This window comes from Panicum hallii, chromosome 7 (assembly GCF_002211085.1).
Source record: "Panicum hallii strain FIL2 chromosome 7, PHallii_v3.1, whole genome shotgun sequence".
Classification (NCBI taxonomy): Eukaryota; Viridiplantae; Streptophyta; class Magnoliopsida; order Poales; family Poaceae; genus Panicum; species Panicum hallii.
The window spans coordinates 686,761-704,833 of NC_038048.1; the positions used below are offsets into that span (position 1 = coordinate 686,761).

General features: G+C 42.6%; 2 protein-coding genes and 1 long non-coding RNA gene across 4 annotated transcripts; 2 read left to right on the forward strand and 1 right to left on the reverse strand.

Moving 5' to 3' along the window:
• The first annotated feature begins 512 nt into the window (after positions 1 to 512).
• LOC112898997 (putative aconitate hydratase, cytoplasmic) lies at positions 513 to 7,478 on the forward strand. Of its 2 annotated transcripts, none has more exons than XM_025967331.1 (18): positions 513 to 722; positions 2,630 to 2,734; positions 3,013 to 3,173; positions 3,251 to 3,343; positions 3,430 to 3,615; positions 3,704 to 3,865; positions 4,025 to 4,169; positions 4,266 to 4,408; positions 4,490 to 4,546; positions 4,643 to 4,722; positions 4,840 to 4,915; positions 5,036 to 5,221; positions 5,328 to 5,395; positions 5,516 to 5,634; positions 5,724 to 6,424; positions 6,540 to 6,638; positions 6,758 to 7,000; positions 7,138 to 7,478. In XM_025967331.1, exons 1-18 carry the CDS (start codon positions 710 to 712, stop codon positions 7,213 to 7,215), a joined length of 2,715 nt encoding a protein of 904 aa, XP_025823116.1. In that variant the 5' UTR covers positions 513 to 709; the 3' UTR covers positions 7,216 to 7,478. The 2 variants fall into 2 exon arrangements, with proteins under 2 accessions (XP_025823116.1, XP_025823115.1); XM_025967330.1 differs by lacking the exon at positions 513 to 722 and adding an exon at positions 1,253 to 2,034.
• Positions 7,479 to 8,218: 740 nt separating this feature from the next.
• LOC112898998 (protein FAR1-RELATED SEQUENCE 5-like) lies at positions 8,219 to 14,222 on the forward strand. Its single transcript, XM_025967332.1, has 8 exons — positions 8,219 to 8,312; positions 8,475 to 10,965; positions 11,058 to 11,257; positions 11,357 to 11,437; positions 11,525 to 13,115; positions 13,190 to 13,637; positions 13,752 to 13,813; positions 13,898 to 14,222. Exons 3-6 carry the CDS (start codon positions 11,075 to 11,077, stop codon positions 13,630 to 13,632), a joined length of 2,298 nt encoding a protein of 765 aa, XP_025823117.1. The 5' UTR covers positions 8,219 to 8,312; positions 8,475 to 10,965; positions 11,058 to 11,074; the 3' UTR covers positions 13,633 to 13,637; positions 13,752 to 13,813; positions 13,898 to 14,222.
• On the reverse strand, positions 14,084 to 16,089 carry LOC112898999. The gene is made up of 2 exons (XR_003229962.1): positions 14,941 to 16,089; positions 14,084 to 14,829 (listed from the first exon to the last, which is right to left on the reverse strand). It is a non-coding gene; the product is annotated as an uncharacterized LOC112898999 (long non-coding RNA).
• Positions 16,090 to 18,073: the final 1,984 nt, after the last annotated feature.

The following is an 18,073-nucleotide window of genomic DNA, read 5'->3' on the forward strand; positions in this document are numbered from 1 at the left end:
TATTTAAAAGTGATGGATTAAATTTGTGTTCAAATATAATACTATGCTTTTGTAGAGAAATTCAAAATCAATGTGACATAAGGGTGGTGGTGGGGGAGTTGATGTAATATTGGTTAAAGTTTAATTTCAGTGACTGTGTCAACATCTCGCTTATATCTTGTAATTAGAGGGTTTACATGCACTCCCACTCCTCAAATAATGTAGTGTTATCACAGATGTGAGCTCAAGTTTGTTTAATTTTGAGAGGCTTGAGCTCCAAATTACTAACATGTACTGGTCTCTCTATCGCAAATAAGCTGGCCAGGCCCTAGCTAGTGTACGTGGCTAAGTAATTGTCAAAAACAAAAGAGAAAATTGTACATTGCAAAGCTAATAATTTGATCCAGACAAGACGATTTTTTTGTATACATATATAATTAAAAAAATGAAGAGGAGACGACGCTCCTGGAGCAACGTCCCACTCACTCTCTCCCGTCCAGCCGTGTATAAGAAAGGACGAAAGGGGCATCCGGTGTTGGCCATCAATCCGGTCAGTGTCTCATCTTCAGAGCTAGCTAGGCAGCTATCATCTTCACTCCGCGGGTACGGTGGTGGTGCTCACTGCCCGCGTCGGCCGGCTCGCCGTGAGCACAGCTGCCGGGGTCGTCGATCGTCGGCGTACTACGTCGAGCTGTGCCCAGCCATCGCTGAATTCCAATTCCAGCACAAGATGGCCAAGTCAGGTGAGACTGGGTGGAGTCATGTCTTGTTTCCCTGCTTGTTGCTTCGTCTGTTGTGTGTGTGTGGGGGTTTAATTTGGTGAGATAAAGATGATTCTGATTCCACATACGGTTGCAGTATGCCGAGATCAAAAAATTATAGCAATATGCTCTGTTTCTCCCGATGCACACACACACAGATATATATATATATATAGAGAGAGAGAGAGAGATGCATGGATAGATACATAGAGGCATGGAGCTTCAATTTCTATCTTTCCAGCAACCGGCCGGGCTCGTGCAAGCCAATGCCATCGACCCGTGGTAGTTGTATGATCTTATTTCTGTTAAAATATGGACGCACGTAACATCATCAGATGTGGAGATTAATTTGGGGAATTTTGCATGCTTTGCCCCTGTTAAATATGATAGATCCATCCACCTATCTACTCTCTTAGCTTGCTTGCCTGCTTGTCTTGTGGATTATATGCATGCACCATGGCTGCACGTACCGATCCGGATGAGCAGAAAGCCGTGGATCCATTGAGAAGGCGGCGGTGGCAGCAGCAACAGGAAGAAGCATGGAGGTAGCTGCTTCCTATTAGCGGGTACAAGACGGCCGTTGTTGTGATCGAAGAAGCGCATTCGCCGCTGTCCATCTGGCAGATCAGCTGCCCTCACGAACGACGCGTCAAGTGCAAGACAGATGCATACATGATCTCCATGGTGTCCATCTTTTTTCTGGTTAGGAAGAAGGCAAGCAGCGGCGGCGACCTTGATTGAGCTCCATGGATAATCCCCATTCTCCAATCCTTGAAAGAGTTGAAGATGCGGAAGGGACAACTGGCCGCTACAACTGGCCGTTCCTGAATTGGGCAGGACTTTCCCGATCCCCCTCTTTCTTTAAGAGACTACTGCTCAAGTGGCCGCCAACCTGAGCGAATATTTTAATTTTCCACGGAGGAAGAGAGTGGCATGGCAGCCGGGCAGCCAGTCAGCCGTAGGGAGCAGCAGCAGCCACGCTGGATCTCTGCCAGGGAGGGAGAGATCTTTCGGAGGGAACACTTGCCCGGCCGATCCATCCTGCCCGGCCGTCTGCTTTAACATCCTTCCTCCTCCCTCCGATCCATGGACACACACGTCATCCGTGGCTGCCGCTGCCGCCACACGCCTCCGCCGCCGGCTCCTGGCCCACCGCCTCCACGGCACCAGGTTCTCTTCTTCCGCCGCCGCGGCGGCCGTGCCTGCCAGAGCCGCCTTTCATGGAGCCACCGCGCGCTCGCCCAGGCCCACCTCACCAGCGCCACTGCCGCCCGACGCCCAGACAGCGACGACGGTATGGATTTGAGGTGCTTCAACCAAATCCCCCACCTCTTATGATCTCCTAGATAAGATACCTGATCTACTAGCAACTAACTTCCCCTTGTTTTATCTATCTATCACACTTGAAAAGCGATGCTAGTACTAGTTGTTGAGCTCAAAAGTGGCCATTTTGTGACTCCTCTGTTTAATTAAAAGCTGCAACTACTTGAATTAAATGCTGCCTCCGTTTCTCACTTGAAATTAACCTCTACTTTAACCAGTTGCCTTCCTTTGGGAAAGAAATGTTATGTAGTAACCTTTTCATACTTCTTCTTTCCTCCCTCCGCTAGCACTGTTAGTTAACCATGGAGAATAATTACTGCGAGTTAGCATGTGAGACTTATACTTTGACTTCTTCAGAGCCCTGGCTGCCCAATTCCTCTTGTGATATATGAATTGATGCCATATATACCCTGTTACGTCTCTGTTCAAGTATTGATTTGACTTTGATGAGTGGCTTGGAAATGAGAAAAAAAAACAGAGAATAGCTTACCAATGATTCATGGCATGAGCTAATTATGAACAGATGGAGATTAACATTGGTTACTTGTTTCTTGTGTTTGCCTCAGCTACCAAGCATGCTTTTAAGAGTATTTTGACCAGCCTCCCTAAGCCTGGGGGCGGTGAATATGGCAAGTTCTTCAGCCTTCCTGCACTAAATGATCCAAGGATCGGTAAATTTCTATGCTTCCTTTCTGCAATTCTGTTGAGTTTCTCCTCCATTCACTCTACAATTAACATTGCAATTTGGAGTGTGCCCATATATATGTCTTGCATATGTGCACTTCCTACGCTGCTGCGGTATATCCATCACTTTCTTTCAACAAATAGCATTGATATGCTATCTTTTTAAATTACTTAGAAATTCACTCTTTCAAAACAAAATGCTACATTAAATTTGTTGATTACTTTTTTAAATAACTGAAAAAATATTCTTTTTCTGCTCTATCAGATAGGTTACCGTACTCCATTCGCGTTCTTCTAGAATCAGCTATCCGCCATTGTGATAACTTTCAAGTCACAGAGAGCGATGTTGAGAAAATCATCGATTGGGAGAACACATCTCCAAAGCAGGCTGAGATACCTTTCAAGCCAGCGAGATGCATTCTAATGGTTTTGATCTGACACCCAACACGAAAAATCTTATGGTCTATAAGTGCCTTTTGCTTATGATCCAACTTGTGATCTAGGACAACACTGGAGTCCCAGCGGTTGTAGACCTTGCAGCTATGCGTGATATGATGCCAAAGTTGGGCTGTGATCCCTACAAGATCAACCCATTGGTACATCTCTTTTTTTTGTTATTGTTGTTCATCTAAAAAATTCTCTACTCCCTTCATTTCACAATATATATTTGGAGAACCTGCAGATTCCGGTGGATGCTGTTATTGACCATGCGGTGCGAGTGGATGTAGCAAGGACGTGTGATGCCTTGGAAAGAAACCAGGAGCTGGAGTTTGACCGCAACAAAGAAAGGTTTGCTTTCCTTAAATGGGCATCCACTGCTTTCCACAATATGCAGGTCTTCCCCCCTGGTTCTGGTACTGTACACCAGGTAAAATGCTCTGGATCCAAGAAATTTAATGTCCTCTTCCATCCAAACAACTCTTTATTTTCAATTTTGATCTGTATATTAATTTCAGGTAAATCTTGAGTATCTTGCCCGAGTTGTGTTCAATGAAGATGGCATTATGTACTTTGACAGCGTGGTTGGCACGGACTCACACACCACTATGGTTAACAGTCTTGGTGTTGCTGGTTGGGGAGTAGGTGGTATTGAAGCAGTTGTTGCAATGCTTGGCCAGGTAACTCTCAAGTTAATTCTAGCCTTCACACATCTCTCTGTTCAGCAACATATATACCATGTGGGTATAGTAGGCTGGTTTAATCCTTTAACTAAAAAAACTGTTTTAGCACCTTTGATGGGCTTCCAATTGACCTATATGTCATTATCTTATATACAGCCAATGGGCATGGTTTTACCTGGTGTCGTTGGATTCAAGTTAACTGGGAAGTTACAGGATGGTGTCACCACTACTGACCTTGTTCTTACTATGACCGAAATGCTAAGGAAACATGGTGCTATTGGAAAATTTGTTGAATTCTATGGTAAGCATAACAGAGCAGCGTGCTATAAAATCTTTGATATAATTTATTATTTGTATATATATCTCAACTGTTTTCTCTTTTCTCTGCTCTATTCAGGTGTTGGTGTGGATGAGCTGTCTTTGCCTGCCAGGGCCACAATTGCCAACATGTCTCCGGAATATGGAGCTACCATGGGCTTCTTCCCTGTAGACCAAGTGACACTGGACTATCTCAAATTGACCGGCCGAAGCAACGAAACTGTACGTTTCAGTATCCGCACTCTTTTACACATTTCTTCATTATGATATTTCTCAAAATGTTGCATTTTGGATTTGATTTAGGTGTCAATGGTTGAAGCATATCTGAGAGCTAACAAGATGTTTGTGGAGCACCATGAGGTATGCTTTTTTTTTTCTTTTTGGCATTACAGGGCTTGAATTTCATTTATTTGTCGATTAGGAAATTGACAGATTTGCACTCATGATGGTATGCAGACTGAGACAAATCGTGTTTACTCTTCATATCTGGAGCTTGATCTTTGTAAGGTGGAGCCTTGCGTTGCAGGACCGAAAAGGTACATATACGGTCCTAGTTGCATTCTCATTATTAACTATTTAACTGGACAAATATTTTTTGCTAATGCTAATGGGGAGTAGCATTGTGGTGTACTGTTTGATTTGTCATCCTGTAGGCCTCATGACCGTGTCCCTTTGAAGGAAATGAAATCGGATTGGCATTCTTGCCTGGACAACAAAGTTGGCTTCAAGGTAGTAATTGTTTAAGCTCTTGGTTCTGTGGAACATATATGATTTCTTTGTAACGTTTTTCTCTAAAGGAAAATATATAATGTTGTATCTGACGTGATTGCTCATCAAATGCTACTCCAGGGTTATGCAGTGCCAAAGGAAGAGCAGGGTAAAGTTGTGAAATTCGACTTTCATGGACAACCCGCTGAGATCAAGCATGGCAGTGTTGTTCTTGCAGCAATATGTAGTTCGACAAACACATCAAATCCCAGTGTCATGATCGGTGCTGGTCTTGTGGCAAAGAAAGCCTGCGAGTTGGGGCTTGAGGTATGTTTCTAAAAGTTTCATATAATGTGTTGTGTTGACACATTGTTTTTGTTGATTGGTCTCCCCTGCTCTGTTTTTCCACTATGGAACAACGCTTTATCTTCAGGTGAAGCCATGGGTAAAGACAAGCCTTACTCCTGGATCAGTGGTTACCAGTGAATACTTGAAACACAGGTATCGCAAGTTTAGCCATCCAATAGTTTTATTAGTCAAACATGGAATTGCAATGTGTCAGCATCCGATGGCACTTTGAAATTCGGAATCAAAGTAACTCCTTGTACTTTGTTCGTGCAGTGGTCTTCAAGAGTATTTGAACCAGCAAGGTTTCCATCTCGCTGCGCATGGCTGTGCCACTTGCGTCGGCAACTCTGGCGACCTGGATGAATCTGTATCAGCCGCCATCACAGAAAATGGTATGTCTATTTTCCTAGCTACAATTGCACACTGCTGAACATGCACATTTCTAGCCTAGCAGCAAGTTAATCTCGACTCCTGCACACAGATATCGTCGCTGCCGCCGTGCTGTCGGCCAACCGTAACTTTGAGGGCCGCGTGCACCCTCTCACCCGGGCCAACTACCTCGCCTCGCCGCCTCTGGTTGTCGCCTATGCACTCGCCGGCACGGTCGACATCGACTTCGACAAGGAAGCAATTGGCATCGGCAAGGATGGCAAGGAGGTGTTCCTGCGGAACATCTGGCCGTCAAACCAGGAGGTCGAGCAGGCCATCCAGTCTAGCGTGAAGACACACCTGTTCCGGCAGGTGTACGAGTCGATCTTGAAGCGCAACCCGCGGTGGAACGTGCTCCAGGTGCCGGAGGCGGCGCTCTATCCATGGGACCCCAACTCCACCTACATCCGCAAGCCGCCCTACTTCAAGGGCATGTCCATGTCGCCGCCCGGCCCACCCACCGTCAAGGAGGCCTTCTGCCTGCTCAACCTCGGCGACTGCATCACCACCGACCACATCTCCTACTCGGGGAAGATCCCAGATGGCACCCCGGCGGCAAGGTACCTGCACGAATGCGGCGTCGACCCCAAGAACTTCAGCTCCTACGGTGGCAGGCGGGGCAACAACGAGATCGTGATGAGGGGAGCCTTTGCCAACATGAGAATCGTCAACAAGCTCCTGGATGGGCAAGCTGGGCCATGGACGATCCATGTCCCTACCGGGGAGAAGCTCTACGTCTTCGACGCCGCCATGGTAAAACATGCTTCATTGCTGCTACTGTATTACTCTTTCTAATGTGAAGCTTATGTACCAAAAGATGTCTAATTATATGTTGCCGTAATAATATATAATATATATAATGTTGCAGAAATACAAATCGGAGGGCCATGATTTGGTCATCATTGCTGGTGCTGAGTATGGGAGTGGCAGCTCTCGTGACTCTGCAGCCAAGGGACCAATGCTCCTGGTACGTTCAAGCTGTGAACGAACAAGATTTAAAAGCTTAAACGGCGAAGATTTAAGAACAATTTTCCGCAAAACGACATTTAAGAATAATGTGAGTATATATGTGACTTCAATTTACAGGGCGTCAAGTCTGTGATTGCTAAGAGCTTCGAGCGGATCCACAGAAGCAACTTGGTGGGAATGGGCGTCATCCCTCTCTGCTTCAAAGAGGGCAAGGATGCTGATTCACTCGGCCTCACTGGACGCGAGCGCTACACCATCCACCTCCCTACCAACATTGCCGAGATAAGTCCTGGCCAGGACGTGACTGTAACAACTGATGACGGGAGATCCTTCGCTTGCACTCTTCGCTTGGACACACAGGTACCTACTAATTTCCAAAAGCTAGTAGATTTCAAGCAAAAAATACTAGAGTGCTATATACCTACAGTCATTAGAGGCTAATACTTATCAGACAGTTCTAGTGTAAATCATACATTGTGTTCTTGGTTGTTACGCAGCTTGAGGTGACATACTTCAACCATGGAGGCATCCTTCCATACATGGTCCGCAACCTGGCAGCAGGACAGGGGAAATAAGAAAAAAATTATTGGTGGAAATAAAAGGTTGGAGTCTCTGGATTATATCTAGTCTGGATTATAGAAACGGTAGATGTAACATAGTTTGCTGAACTCAAGATTCAGGACGAATTCTATTGTTCCGATTTTTAAAATAAGTGTATGACTACTGCCTACTGAAGATTTTAAATGAGGCTAGGGTTTGGCAAAATATTTTGTGGAGAAAGTACTTGGGCAATAAGACTTCATTTTTATTTATAAATTAGTCAAGTGGTTCTTATTTCTGGACTTGTTTAATCAAAGTCAAATATTTGTTCCTTCGTTTGATATCTTTAGGTTAAAATGGTACGCAATTGTGCCTTTCTTTCTTTTATTGTTTGAAATAGACATGCTATTGTAGCAGAAGTTCATAGCACTCATTCCCTTCAATTGTGCCTAAGCATTTTGAAAAATTCCAATGAGTACTTTTTGCCTAAGCATGATATATTCAAATTATCTTTTGAAGAATTGTAATGTTCAGTTTAGCGATAAAAAACTATGCAAATTCGAGGTACCCTTAAGGTGCAAATTTCCTATGGTTTTGTGCAGTGGCATTGTTCTACAAAAAAAACATTTCCAAAACAAGCAAGAGGTTTTAACCAAGAATAATCTGTGCAAGCTGATCTACTCCCTCTGACCCAAAATATAAGTCGTTCGGGGTATTGAAAAGGTCTACAAGGTGACACTTTGACTAGCATTTTCTATGAAAATATAATATATCAAATAAAAATAATTATACATTATGAAAGCACTTTTCATGATGAATCTAAACAACACCAATTTTGTATTTCAAGCTATATAAGTTTTTCATCTGATGACAATCAAAGCTATAAAAGTTTGGCCGACATGAATTCTAATATGACTTATGTTTTTGGATAGGAGTGAATACTGACGTGACCCGTGCAAAACCTTTCTTATCAATAGACTATTTATATTGTTCGATTACATATTCTTTTGTATTTATTACATGTATGGGTTATTTGCAATCTAGGTAAAAATGCCACATATTTTGTGAATGGCTGTGAATAAGTGGCATGTGGGAATCCTTGCACTCTTAGCTATGACTTCGAGTGATAGAGGTACGTACATACATATAGTTACATACATTCCAATTAAAAGTTAGTAGATTTTTATTGCCAGATGTACATTGCGTTGATTTATAATAACTATGCAGTTTCTGAATCCTGATCAGTTGATTCGTGTACAAATAATCATACATTATGTTCTTGATCATGGCGCAGTTCGGAGCTGCCACGCTTGAATCATGGAAGGATCTGCTCATACATCATCAACAACTTGGCAGTACAAGGACACGAATTCTGTTATATCAACAGATTATTTCTACTCTTGATTCTCTGGTTACATCACATGCTGTCTTCAGTCTTTTTGATGCAATTTTGCTACGTCATAAGTAAACTATATCATCCCAACTGAACGAATATGCTGTATATATTAAGCATTCGTCGTCTATATTATTTCTGATAAGTTTGTGGGTAGGGTGGGGTATGTTTACTAGCGGCCTCGGCTCGTTAAGAGCTCCAGCTAGCTCGTTTAGCTCGCGAGCCGATGCATCACAAAACAACAGAGTAGGAAATAAGAGCAGATCAAAAATTGAACTATGGATCCGCCTTTGAGATCAGTTGATTGGGATTGGAAAGAAAATTGATCTGTACACACACGATGAAACACATAAAAAAAAGACCCCTAATATCTGCATCCAAAAAAATTATGACTGGAGAAATCGAGCAAGAGAAGAACACGGAGTACCAAGCGGACCAAAAAATGTTACTGCACACGGCTCCCTTTTCCTCTTTCCTTCTGCTTCTATGCTCTTCCTCCTCTTGCTAGCACCGGCGCTGACTGAATGGAAGAAACCGAGGCAGGCAAGCAGCGAGAAGAGGAAGAGAGCGAAAGGGAGTCACCGCGGCGGCGCAGCAGCCTGCTGCCTCCAGGAGCCGCGCCTTCACTAGCGCCCTGGCTCGTGGCAGCGCGAGATGTGCGCTGCAGGCTGCCGCCTCCGCGCGCCTTTGCTTGCGTCTTTGGCTTGTGGGTTGTGGCGGCGGGGGACAGGAAAAGGAGACGGAGTGCGCGAGGGGAGACGATCGGGTCTAGACCTAACCTGTTTGGTGAGTTATTGGCCGATTGGGCTTCTTGGCCGCTTGTTGGGCTGCTGGGCTTCTACTGCTGGCCTCAAGTTTTTGATATGCTCGATTGGTGAATTGTAATGTTCAGCATGATATATTCAAATTATCTTTTGAAGAATTGTGATGTTCAATTTAGCGATGAAAAACTGTGCAAATTCAAGGTACCCTTAAGGTGCACATTTCCCATGGTTTTGTGCAGTGGCATTGCTCTACAAATAAAAACATTTCCAAAACAAGCAAGAGGTTTTAACCAAGAATAATCTGTGCAAACTGATCTACTCCCTCTGACCCAAAATATAAGAGGTCTACGAGCTGACACTTTGACTAGCATTTTCTATGAAAATATAATATGTCAAATAAAAATAATTATACATTATGAATGCACTTTTCATGATGAATCTAAACAGCACCAAGTTTATATTTTCAAGCTATATAAGTTTATCATATGTTGACAATCAAAGCTATAAAAGTTTGGCTGACATGAATTCTAATATGACTTATATTTTGGATAGGAGCGAATATTGACGATCTGTGCAGAACCTTTCTTATCAGTAGACTATTTATATTGTTCGATTACATATTCTTTTGTATTCATTACATGTACTGGTTATTTGCAATCTACGTAAAAATGCCACATATTTTGTGAATATCTGTGAATAAGTGGCATGTGGGAATCCTTGCACTCTTAGCTATGACATAGAGTGATAGAGGTACGTACATACGAAGTTACATATATACATTCCAATTAAAATTCAGTAGATTTTTATTGCCAGATGTACATTCCGTTTATATATAATAACTGAGGAGTTTCTGAATCCTGGTCAGTTGATTCGTGTACAAATAATCATACATTATGTTATTGGTCTTGGCGCTGGTGGTTTGGAGCTGCCATACTTGAATCATGGATCTCCTCATACATCATCAGCAACTTGGCAGTACAAGGGCACAAATTCTGTTTTATCAACCGATTATTTCTACTCTTGATTCTTTGGTTACATGGTGTCTTCGGTCTTTTTTCTGTCATTTTGCTATGTAATAAGTAAACTATATCATCAAAATTGAACAAATATGTTGTATTGAGCATTCGTTGTTTTATCTTTCTAATAAGTTTGTGGGCAGGGTGGGGTATCTTGCAATTGGATATTCCCATTTTTCAAATAATATAATCCAAATAAAAGTAACATGATGCTCAGAATAGGTACAAATTGCATGCCTTAGGTGCTTCTTCATTTGGCAAAACCTCTACCATCTACAGGAATCAGAAAGTGGAGATCAGCTCTCAGGAAAAAAATTCTCTACATCCGGCTGCAGAGAAGCGGCACTGCAGCCTGGTGCCGATTCGTGACACGCGTCCAGTCCACGCATCTTAAAGCAACGGAGCTCCCAAGCCCATTAACCTCGGCTCGGCTCAAAGAAACAGTTTATTCGTATCGTTTTCTCGTTTATGCAGAACAGAAAGACACAATCACGGAATAGAAACTAGGGGCCTAGGGCAGAAAAAAAAAACAACAACGCAGCGCCGCCGCCACGATCGTTGCCTCTCCTGCGTTGCTTCGTAGCCATCCGCACCTCCTCCTTCAAGATAAAGGTAATGTATTCTCAGTTCAGAAGTAGCAGCTCTCACACATGTTTTAATTAGTGTAATCATCGAGCACCGTGAATCCATGACCACCATGGCAGGAAAAGGACACGAGCACATGGCAGGACAAGAGGACGTGGCAACACAATCTGGGCTTCCTTCTGCACATGAAAACACCGCAGTAATAATTGAGGATCACGAAGCCAACGAGCAGCGGTTACAATCTCTTATGCTCCCTTTCGCATGTGAAGACTCTGCAACCATTGGTGATCATAGAGCCACTGATCAGCAGAAAACACAGGTAGATTTATCTATTTGTTTGATAATATTTTGTTAATTTACGATTTGTTCATTCTTGATATGCGCAAATATTTAGTACTTATTATACGTGGAAAAGCAGACACTGCACACAACATCATTGACTATTGGTGAAAATGCTCAAGGCGATGACAACACAATCCCTGAATCAATGGCATGTCAGGTAACATGATTATGCATAATATTTAAGATAAACACATTAATTTGTATTGTGATAATATGACTTTGCTTACGACACATTTTACAATAGGCTAATGAGCATGGGCCAACTGTGATCGTTCCTGAAGTTGGAATGTCTTTTGAGTCCGGAGAAAGTGCATATGAGATGTACAACACATATGCCGGTATGGTTGGGTTCAGTATCAGAAAACATGACACAAAGCGTAGAGCGGATAAAACAATGTCATCAAAAGTGATAGTTTGCAGCCAACAAGGGCATGGAGATGCTAGTTCATCAAAGGGCAGTTCAAGGACAGGTTGCAATGCTCGTGTTTTGTTCAGTATAAGCAGAGAGGGAATTTGGACAGTGCAACATGTTGAGCTTGAACATAATCATTATATGGCTAGTCCAGGTAAGACACACATGTTGAGATCCCAGCGGCGGGTTATGGAAGCTGACAGAAAACTCATTAGTCAAATACGAGAAGCCGGGATGAAGCCGTCACAAGTGTACGAATTTATGAAACAATTCTATGGTCGCGCTGAAAATGTTCCATTCTTGAAGATTGATTGCTGTAATGAAATTGGTCGCGAACGGAAGAAGTATTTAGAATGCAATGACGCACAAACTTTGTTGGAATACTTGAAGAACAAGCAGATGGAGGATCCCACATTTTTTTATGCCATTGAAATAAACAAAGAAAATGGACGGATAACCAATTTTTTTTGGGCTGATGGTCAGTCTATTATGGATTACAAATGCTTTGGTGATGCTGTGTCATTTGACACTACATTTCAAACAAACAAATTTGAAATGCCTTTTGCTCCACTACTTGGAACCAACCACCACAAGCAGACAATCATTTTTGGTGCAGCATTGTTATTTGATGAAACTATTCCCTCATTTATCTGGCTCTTTGAAACTTTTTTGACAGCAATGTCGGGTAAGCACCCAAGCACTATTTTCACTGATCAGGATGCAGCCATGGCAGGAGCAATTGCTTATGTATTCCCAAATACAAGTCATCGTCTTTGTTTGTGGCACATTTATCTTAATGCTGCAAAACATCTTAGTCATGTAATTAATAAGCACCCTAAGAAGTTTTTACCTGCTTTCAAAAGTTGTGTCTATGAAGATAGATCAGAGGAGTGTTTTGAAGAAAAGTGGAATAAATTGTTGACAGACTACAGCCTGCAAGAGAATTCATGGATGCTAAATTTATATGATTTAAGAAAAAAGTGGGCTGCAGTTTATCGTGATTCTTTTACAGCTGATATGACGACAACCCAAAGGAGTGAAGGTATGAATAATGTCTTTAAGAAAAGATTCCGTAGGAAACTTGGTCTTTCTGAACTCATTGTGGAATGTGAAAAGGTTTCTGCTTCTCTTCGTGGAAATGAGTTGTATGAAGATTTTAAATCACGTACGAAGGATCCAGTTAAGTACATCCCAGATTTTCCTTTGTTGAAGACAGCTGCTGAATCTTATACAAGAAGGATGTATAAAGAGTTCGAGGAAGAATTTAAAAGTCAGTTTTCATTTACCTGCAAGTTAGTACAAGCTGAGGGGTCTATATCAACATTCATGGTTACACATAGGGACTCAAATGTTGGAGCAACAGTTGTACTCAACACTACAGATAAGACTATTACATATTCTTGCAGGAAGTTTGAATCCATAGGTATGTATACAGTATTTGAATTAAAATTTTGGTTCCAATACAAATTGCTTACTAGTGGTTTCTATACATTGTAGGTATATTGTGCAGGCATGCCTTGAAAGTATTCAATATGACCGATATTTTCATGTTACCGTCTCAGTATATTCTGAATAGATGGACAAAATATGCAAAAAGAGGTTTTTATGTTGAGAAAAAAGGAAAGGAGAAAGAAAACTTGAAAGCACATGCCGCACGACTGTCTCGAATGGCAACATCTCTTGCACTGAAGTGTTCAGTGTCAAAACCACTTCTTGATGATTTGGAGAGAGCATTACAGAAGCTGGAATTGGAGGCTGATCATTCACTAAACAAGATGGAAGAAACTGATTTTCCTGTAATTTCAAATGACTGCAGTATAGATACAGTAAATAGTAAAATATCATTTAGAGTTCCTGAGGTAGTAAAAGGTTCAAAAAATAAACGAGCAAAGAATGCTGTTGAAAAGAATACAGGGAAGAAAAAGGAAAAGTTCTTCTGATAAAGGTACTTATCCTCTTATATCACTTCTTTTACTAGCTGCAGTTATATTTATAGATGCACCTATTCAATCAAAGAGCATATATTGCTGATTATATTTTACTCCTCTGTATGCTATAGGGAAAGGTTCACGGAAAATAGACCAAAATACAAAACATGATCAGGATCCAAAACAGTTGAATGTACGACATACTAGCCTATACTATTTTTCTTTTTTAATAATTCATTTATCTGAATATTCTCTGAAGGTTTTGTTTTTTACACAGACATCTTTTGATGAAAGTATTGGTGCTAATATGACAGTACACAATGTTGTAACCAATGATGTGTATGCGGATTTTCCAGCCATGGTTGCTCTATTGATGCCAGGAGGATATACAAGCCTTTTACTTGGAGTTGATCAAGAAGCATCAGCTGCTCGAAAATTGCATTTTGATGAAGCACATAAGCAGTAGACACTCTTTGTAAATTTCGATGTAACTGGAGCTGTAATAATCCATTTCCGTTGTTTTTGTGACAATAGAAATCAGAACTGATCACTACAGAAAATTGATCACTGGCTAATAAAGAGTATAGAGGTTACAGACCAAAGATATACAATCAGGCTAGCAAGCACTGAGCAATACTAGCATACAGAGTACACATGCTTATCTTTGCTTCTCTTCCAACCTAAAAACCTCATATGATGTTTTCTTCATTGTCCAGAAATTTTCAACTCATTTTTTTGTTGCACATATCAGCTTCAGATTCGCCTGTATTGATGATAACATGTCCATCTTTGTCAGCAGTGCACCGAGTCTTGTTGTTCTCCCTAGCACTGATTGTTTCCAATTGCGCAACATTGTCAAGGCCATGATGTTACCTATCTCATAACCTGCTAAGCTTAGTTCTGAAAATAAATGTCATTTCATAAGCGTTAGCAAACTATTTTTGAGATTATCCACACCTCTAAAACTCGTATTAGGCAAACAGAATACTACACTTCACAACTCTACTATGAGCTCAAAATACATGAGGTTCAGGAGCTCCAAAAACATATTGATGGAGGCCATCTCAAAATATTAGTTGTGATAGTGTTTAAATATTTTGGTCAGCTGCTCCATCGGCATTAGACATACTAATACAACAACCTGTTTATAGCACAATGTCTATCGATTGTCCTCTTCAGTTTGCTTCCAGGGGCAGTTTCAACGTGAATCTGGGGGGAAAGGTTAAAAAAAGAAAAAACTCAATCACAACAGAGCTACACACTTCTGCCAATTTCATGCAAGAATCAAGATTTTGAATGGAGACCAAAGAAAGAACGTACTGACTTAGCTTGATTCCTTAAGTCAGTTCGGAGGTGACTCCGGCCAGCTGCCGGCGGCGTGCGCGACCACCACGAGGGCAGGCCGTTGGGGACGGGATGCCGCAACCGCAGGAGCTAGGAGGTGGGAGAGGACTCGGCAGTTACCGCCGTAGGCGTCGTCCGCAGGCAGCGCGGTAGTCGGAGCCTCGGAGATTAGATGCGAGATGCGGCTCCGACGGCCATGGCTTGGTCTCTTCCGATCCGACCAAGCACCAGCCACTGGAACAGGAAACGAGCCGAAGCCGTACAAATAAACTGTTTCTTTGAGCCGAGCCGAGGTTAATGGGCCTGGAAGCTCCGTTGCTTTAAGATGCGTGGGCTGGACACGTGTCGCGAATCGGCATCAGGCTGCAGTGCCGCTTCTCTGCAGCCGGATGTAGAGAATTTTTTTCCCAGCTCTCAACGGTCCTCTCCTGTTCGCCCTGTCACAACCCAAACATATAAACATTACTAACAACTAAGCATGAACATCATTTGGCATAATCAAGCATTAAGGCATAAGCATGTTTCACATGGTTTTTTTATTTTTGTTTATTGCTTGAATGAGTGTTTATGAAGCATCTCTAATTTTGTTATGAAACTGTTGCTCTACTTAATTTAATTAAATACTAGACATGAAAATATGAATTTAGAATATTTTTTCTGAATTTTTGGATGCGTAATGCTAGGCAGGAAATTCTTGCAAGGCAATAAAACGGCTGGTGCGTCAGCCCCGCTTGTCACCCGTGCTGCTGCCGGCCTACCACCCTTGCCACGTCGCTGCTCTCCTGCCTAGGGGTGGATCCAGAAGGTGCGGGGGGCTGGAGCCCCCCTACCTCTATGCAGGCTATGGAATTCTCCAGCAATTTTTAACCATGAATGAAGAAGAGGAAGACGAAAAAAAGGAGAAAGAAGAAGAAGAAAAGAGAAGTGAGGAAAAAGAAGAAGAAGAAACTAAGCCTTCCTAGATTTACATCCTAAATCCGTCACTGCTCCTGCACAGCGATCCCTCGGCAGCTCAGCCGGTTAGCACCTGGTGCCCTGTTGGCTATGGCCAAGCCGTAGAGGCATGGAGCCCCCTGGCCGCTCGGCGCGTTGGGTGGAGAGGCCGAGCTGCCGAGAAACAGCCACATCCTGGGACAGAGTGAGCAGAGAGATTTTTTATTTCGAAGCTGCTAGTGCCCGGATGTTTGGACGTTAGCGCTCGGACGCGTCAGTGCTAACTAAAAAATTCGCCACAGCATGATGTCACACCCGGTTTAGAGAAGGTAACCGAATGCATCCCATATGTGAGTCAGGATCAAGTTTCGCACGTACAGTAGATGTCACAAGTGAATACCTGAAATAATGCATTAACAAAATAGAGTATAATAGTACTTTATTATATGACCGATAGTCTTAACCTTAACCGAATAAATAAACGTTAATAACTAGCAGCGGACTTCGACATCACAGGCAAATGACTAGGAGACATACGCCTAGTATTCTTCAAAATCTTCAGGAAACTCCAGACAATTATCTTGTTCTAAGCAGCATTATTTTTAATAAAGCAAGTGTGAGTACACTTATGGTTGGTACTCAGCAAGTGGAGTAAGTTATATGACTTGCATGGCTATAATCAAGGAAAAGCTGATATGATTTGACTGCGATAAGCATTTTTAGTTGATCAAGTTTTATTAAGCAGGCATTAACTAAGTGTAAGTATATACCAACCCTTAAATAAATAAAGGACATCGATTTAGATCCTCTTTAAGTTTAATTATCATGTGAGTGTCCAATCCGCTTTTAGTCGTGAGCACGGCTGATATATCAGTTTTCAATCTGTAAAGGTTGTACACTTTACCCACAATTCGTGTTTCCCTTGATGCCCGGTGTGATATCCAGGTAGTTAGACAATTAGATACTAAGTTTGGGTGTATTATATGTAAGCATGTTATAGTGTATACAAGTTGTACAAAGCAATGAGGGTATATTTGTAAATTATGAGTTTTATAAATTCTTATGTGCAAGTGTGTGGAAATGTTCTTAAGTGTCAAATTTCAGATGGCTTTAGAAAAGAAAAGAGCAAAAGTTAATTAAACCTAAGGGGAATAGACTTTATATGAAATTAAGGACCTTTATGTAATTAATACAAAGATATAAGGACTTACATGTGAAATGGTAAAAAGATAAAAGTAAAACTTAGTTTTACCTAAGGACTAAAGTGTAAAAAGAGCTAGTCATGATTACTGCAGAAAAACTTACAAAGAGACCCTAAACATTAGAGTATTTTGTTTAAATTAACACATAAAGTTTATAATTTAAGTTGTGTTCAAAAGTTCAAAATAAAATAGTACCCTTTGAGATTTTGAACTCGAGCTCTAAAGCATTCTTGTAGGATTTAAAATTCTCTACAACTTTGCTTTAGACATTTTTCTCATTAGGATTTTGTATCAATGGGAAATTTTAGTTTACAGAGGAGTCCCTGGAATTTTTGGGAATTACAAACGAGTCCTTCTGACTCCCGTCTGCCTTCTTCCTCCTCTGGCACCGCCGCTTCCCCGTCTGTCCCGCTCTGCCACCGCCGTTCACCGCCGGCGCAGGCTCCCGAGCTCCACCTCCAGCTCCAGCACACATCCACGCGTCATTTCCCTTCGATCCCGACCCCTTTCCTCTTCCCTGGTGGCTTCTCCCACGCACGCCACGACGTCCCCGAACTGTTCGCCGGCCGCCACCTCCTGGTCACCGTGGACAGGCCACCCCGGTGCCTTAACTCCCTCTCTCTCGCGCGCAGCAACACCACTCCAACGCCTACATTCTATTCTGCTACCCCCAGTGCTCAACTCCGAGCGCCCGAGCTGCATTTCGCCGCCGCCGTCTCTTTCCACTCCGGCCGCGCACAGCACGCCCGTGGGCAGCCCACACCGGACCCCCTCCGCCCCAACCAACACCCGCACCAGCTTCCCCGTGTCTTGCTCGTGCTCGACGACCCACTGATCTTCCCCAATTTCCACTGAAGCCTTGTTCCCGACGAGCGCCACCGCCGCCGCTTTCGGCCTCCACCGTGGGCAGCTCGCTCCGGGCACTCTCACGCCACCATGACTCTCTGGCCAGCACCACATCATCGTCCTGAAGC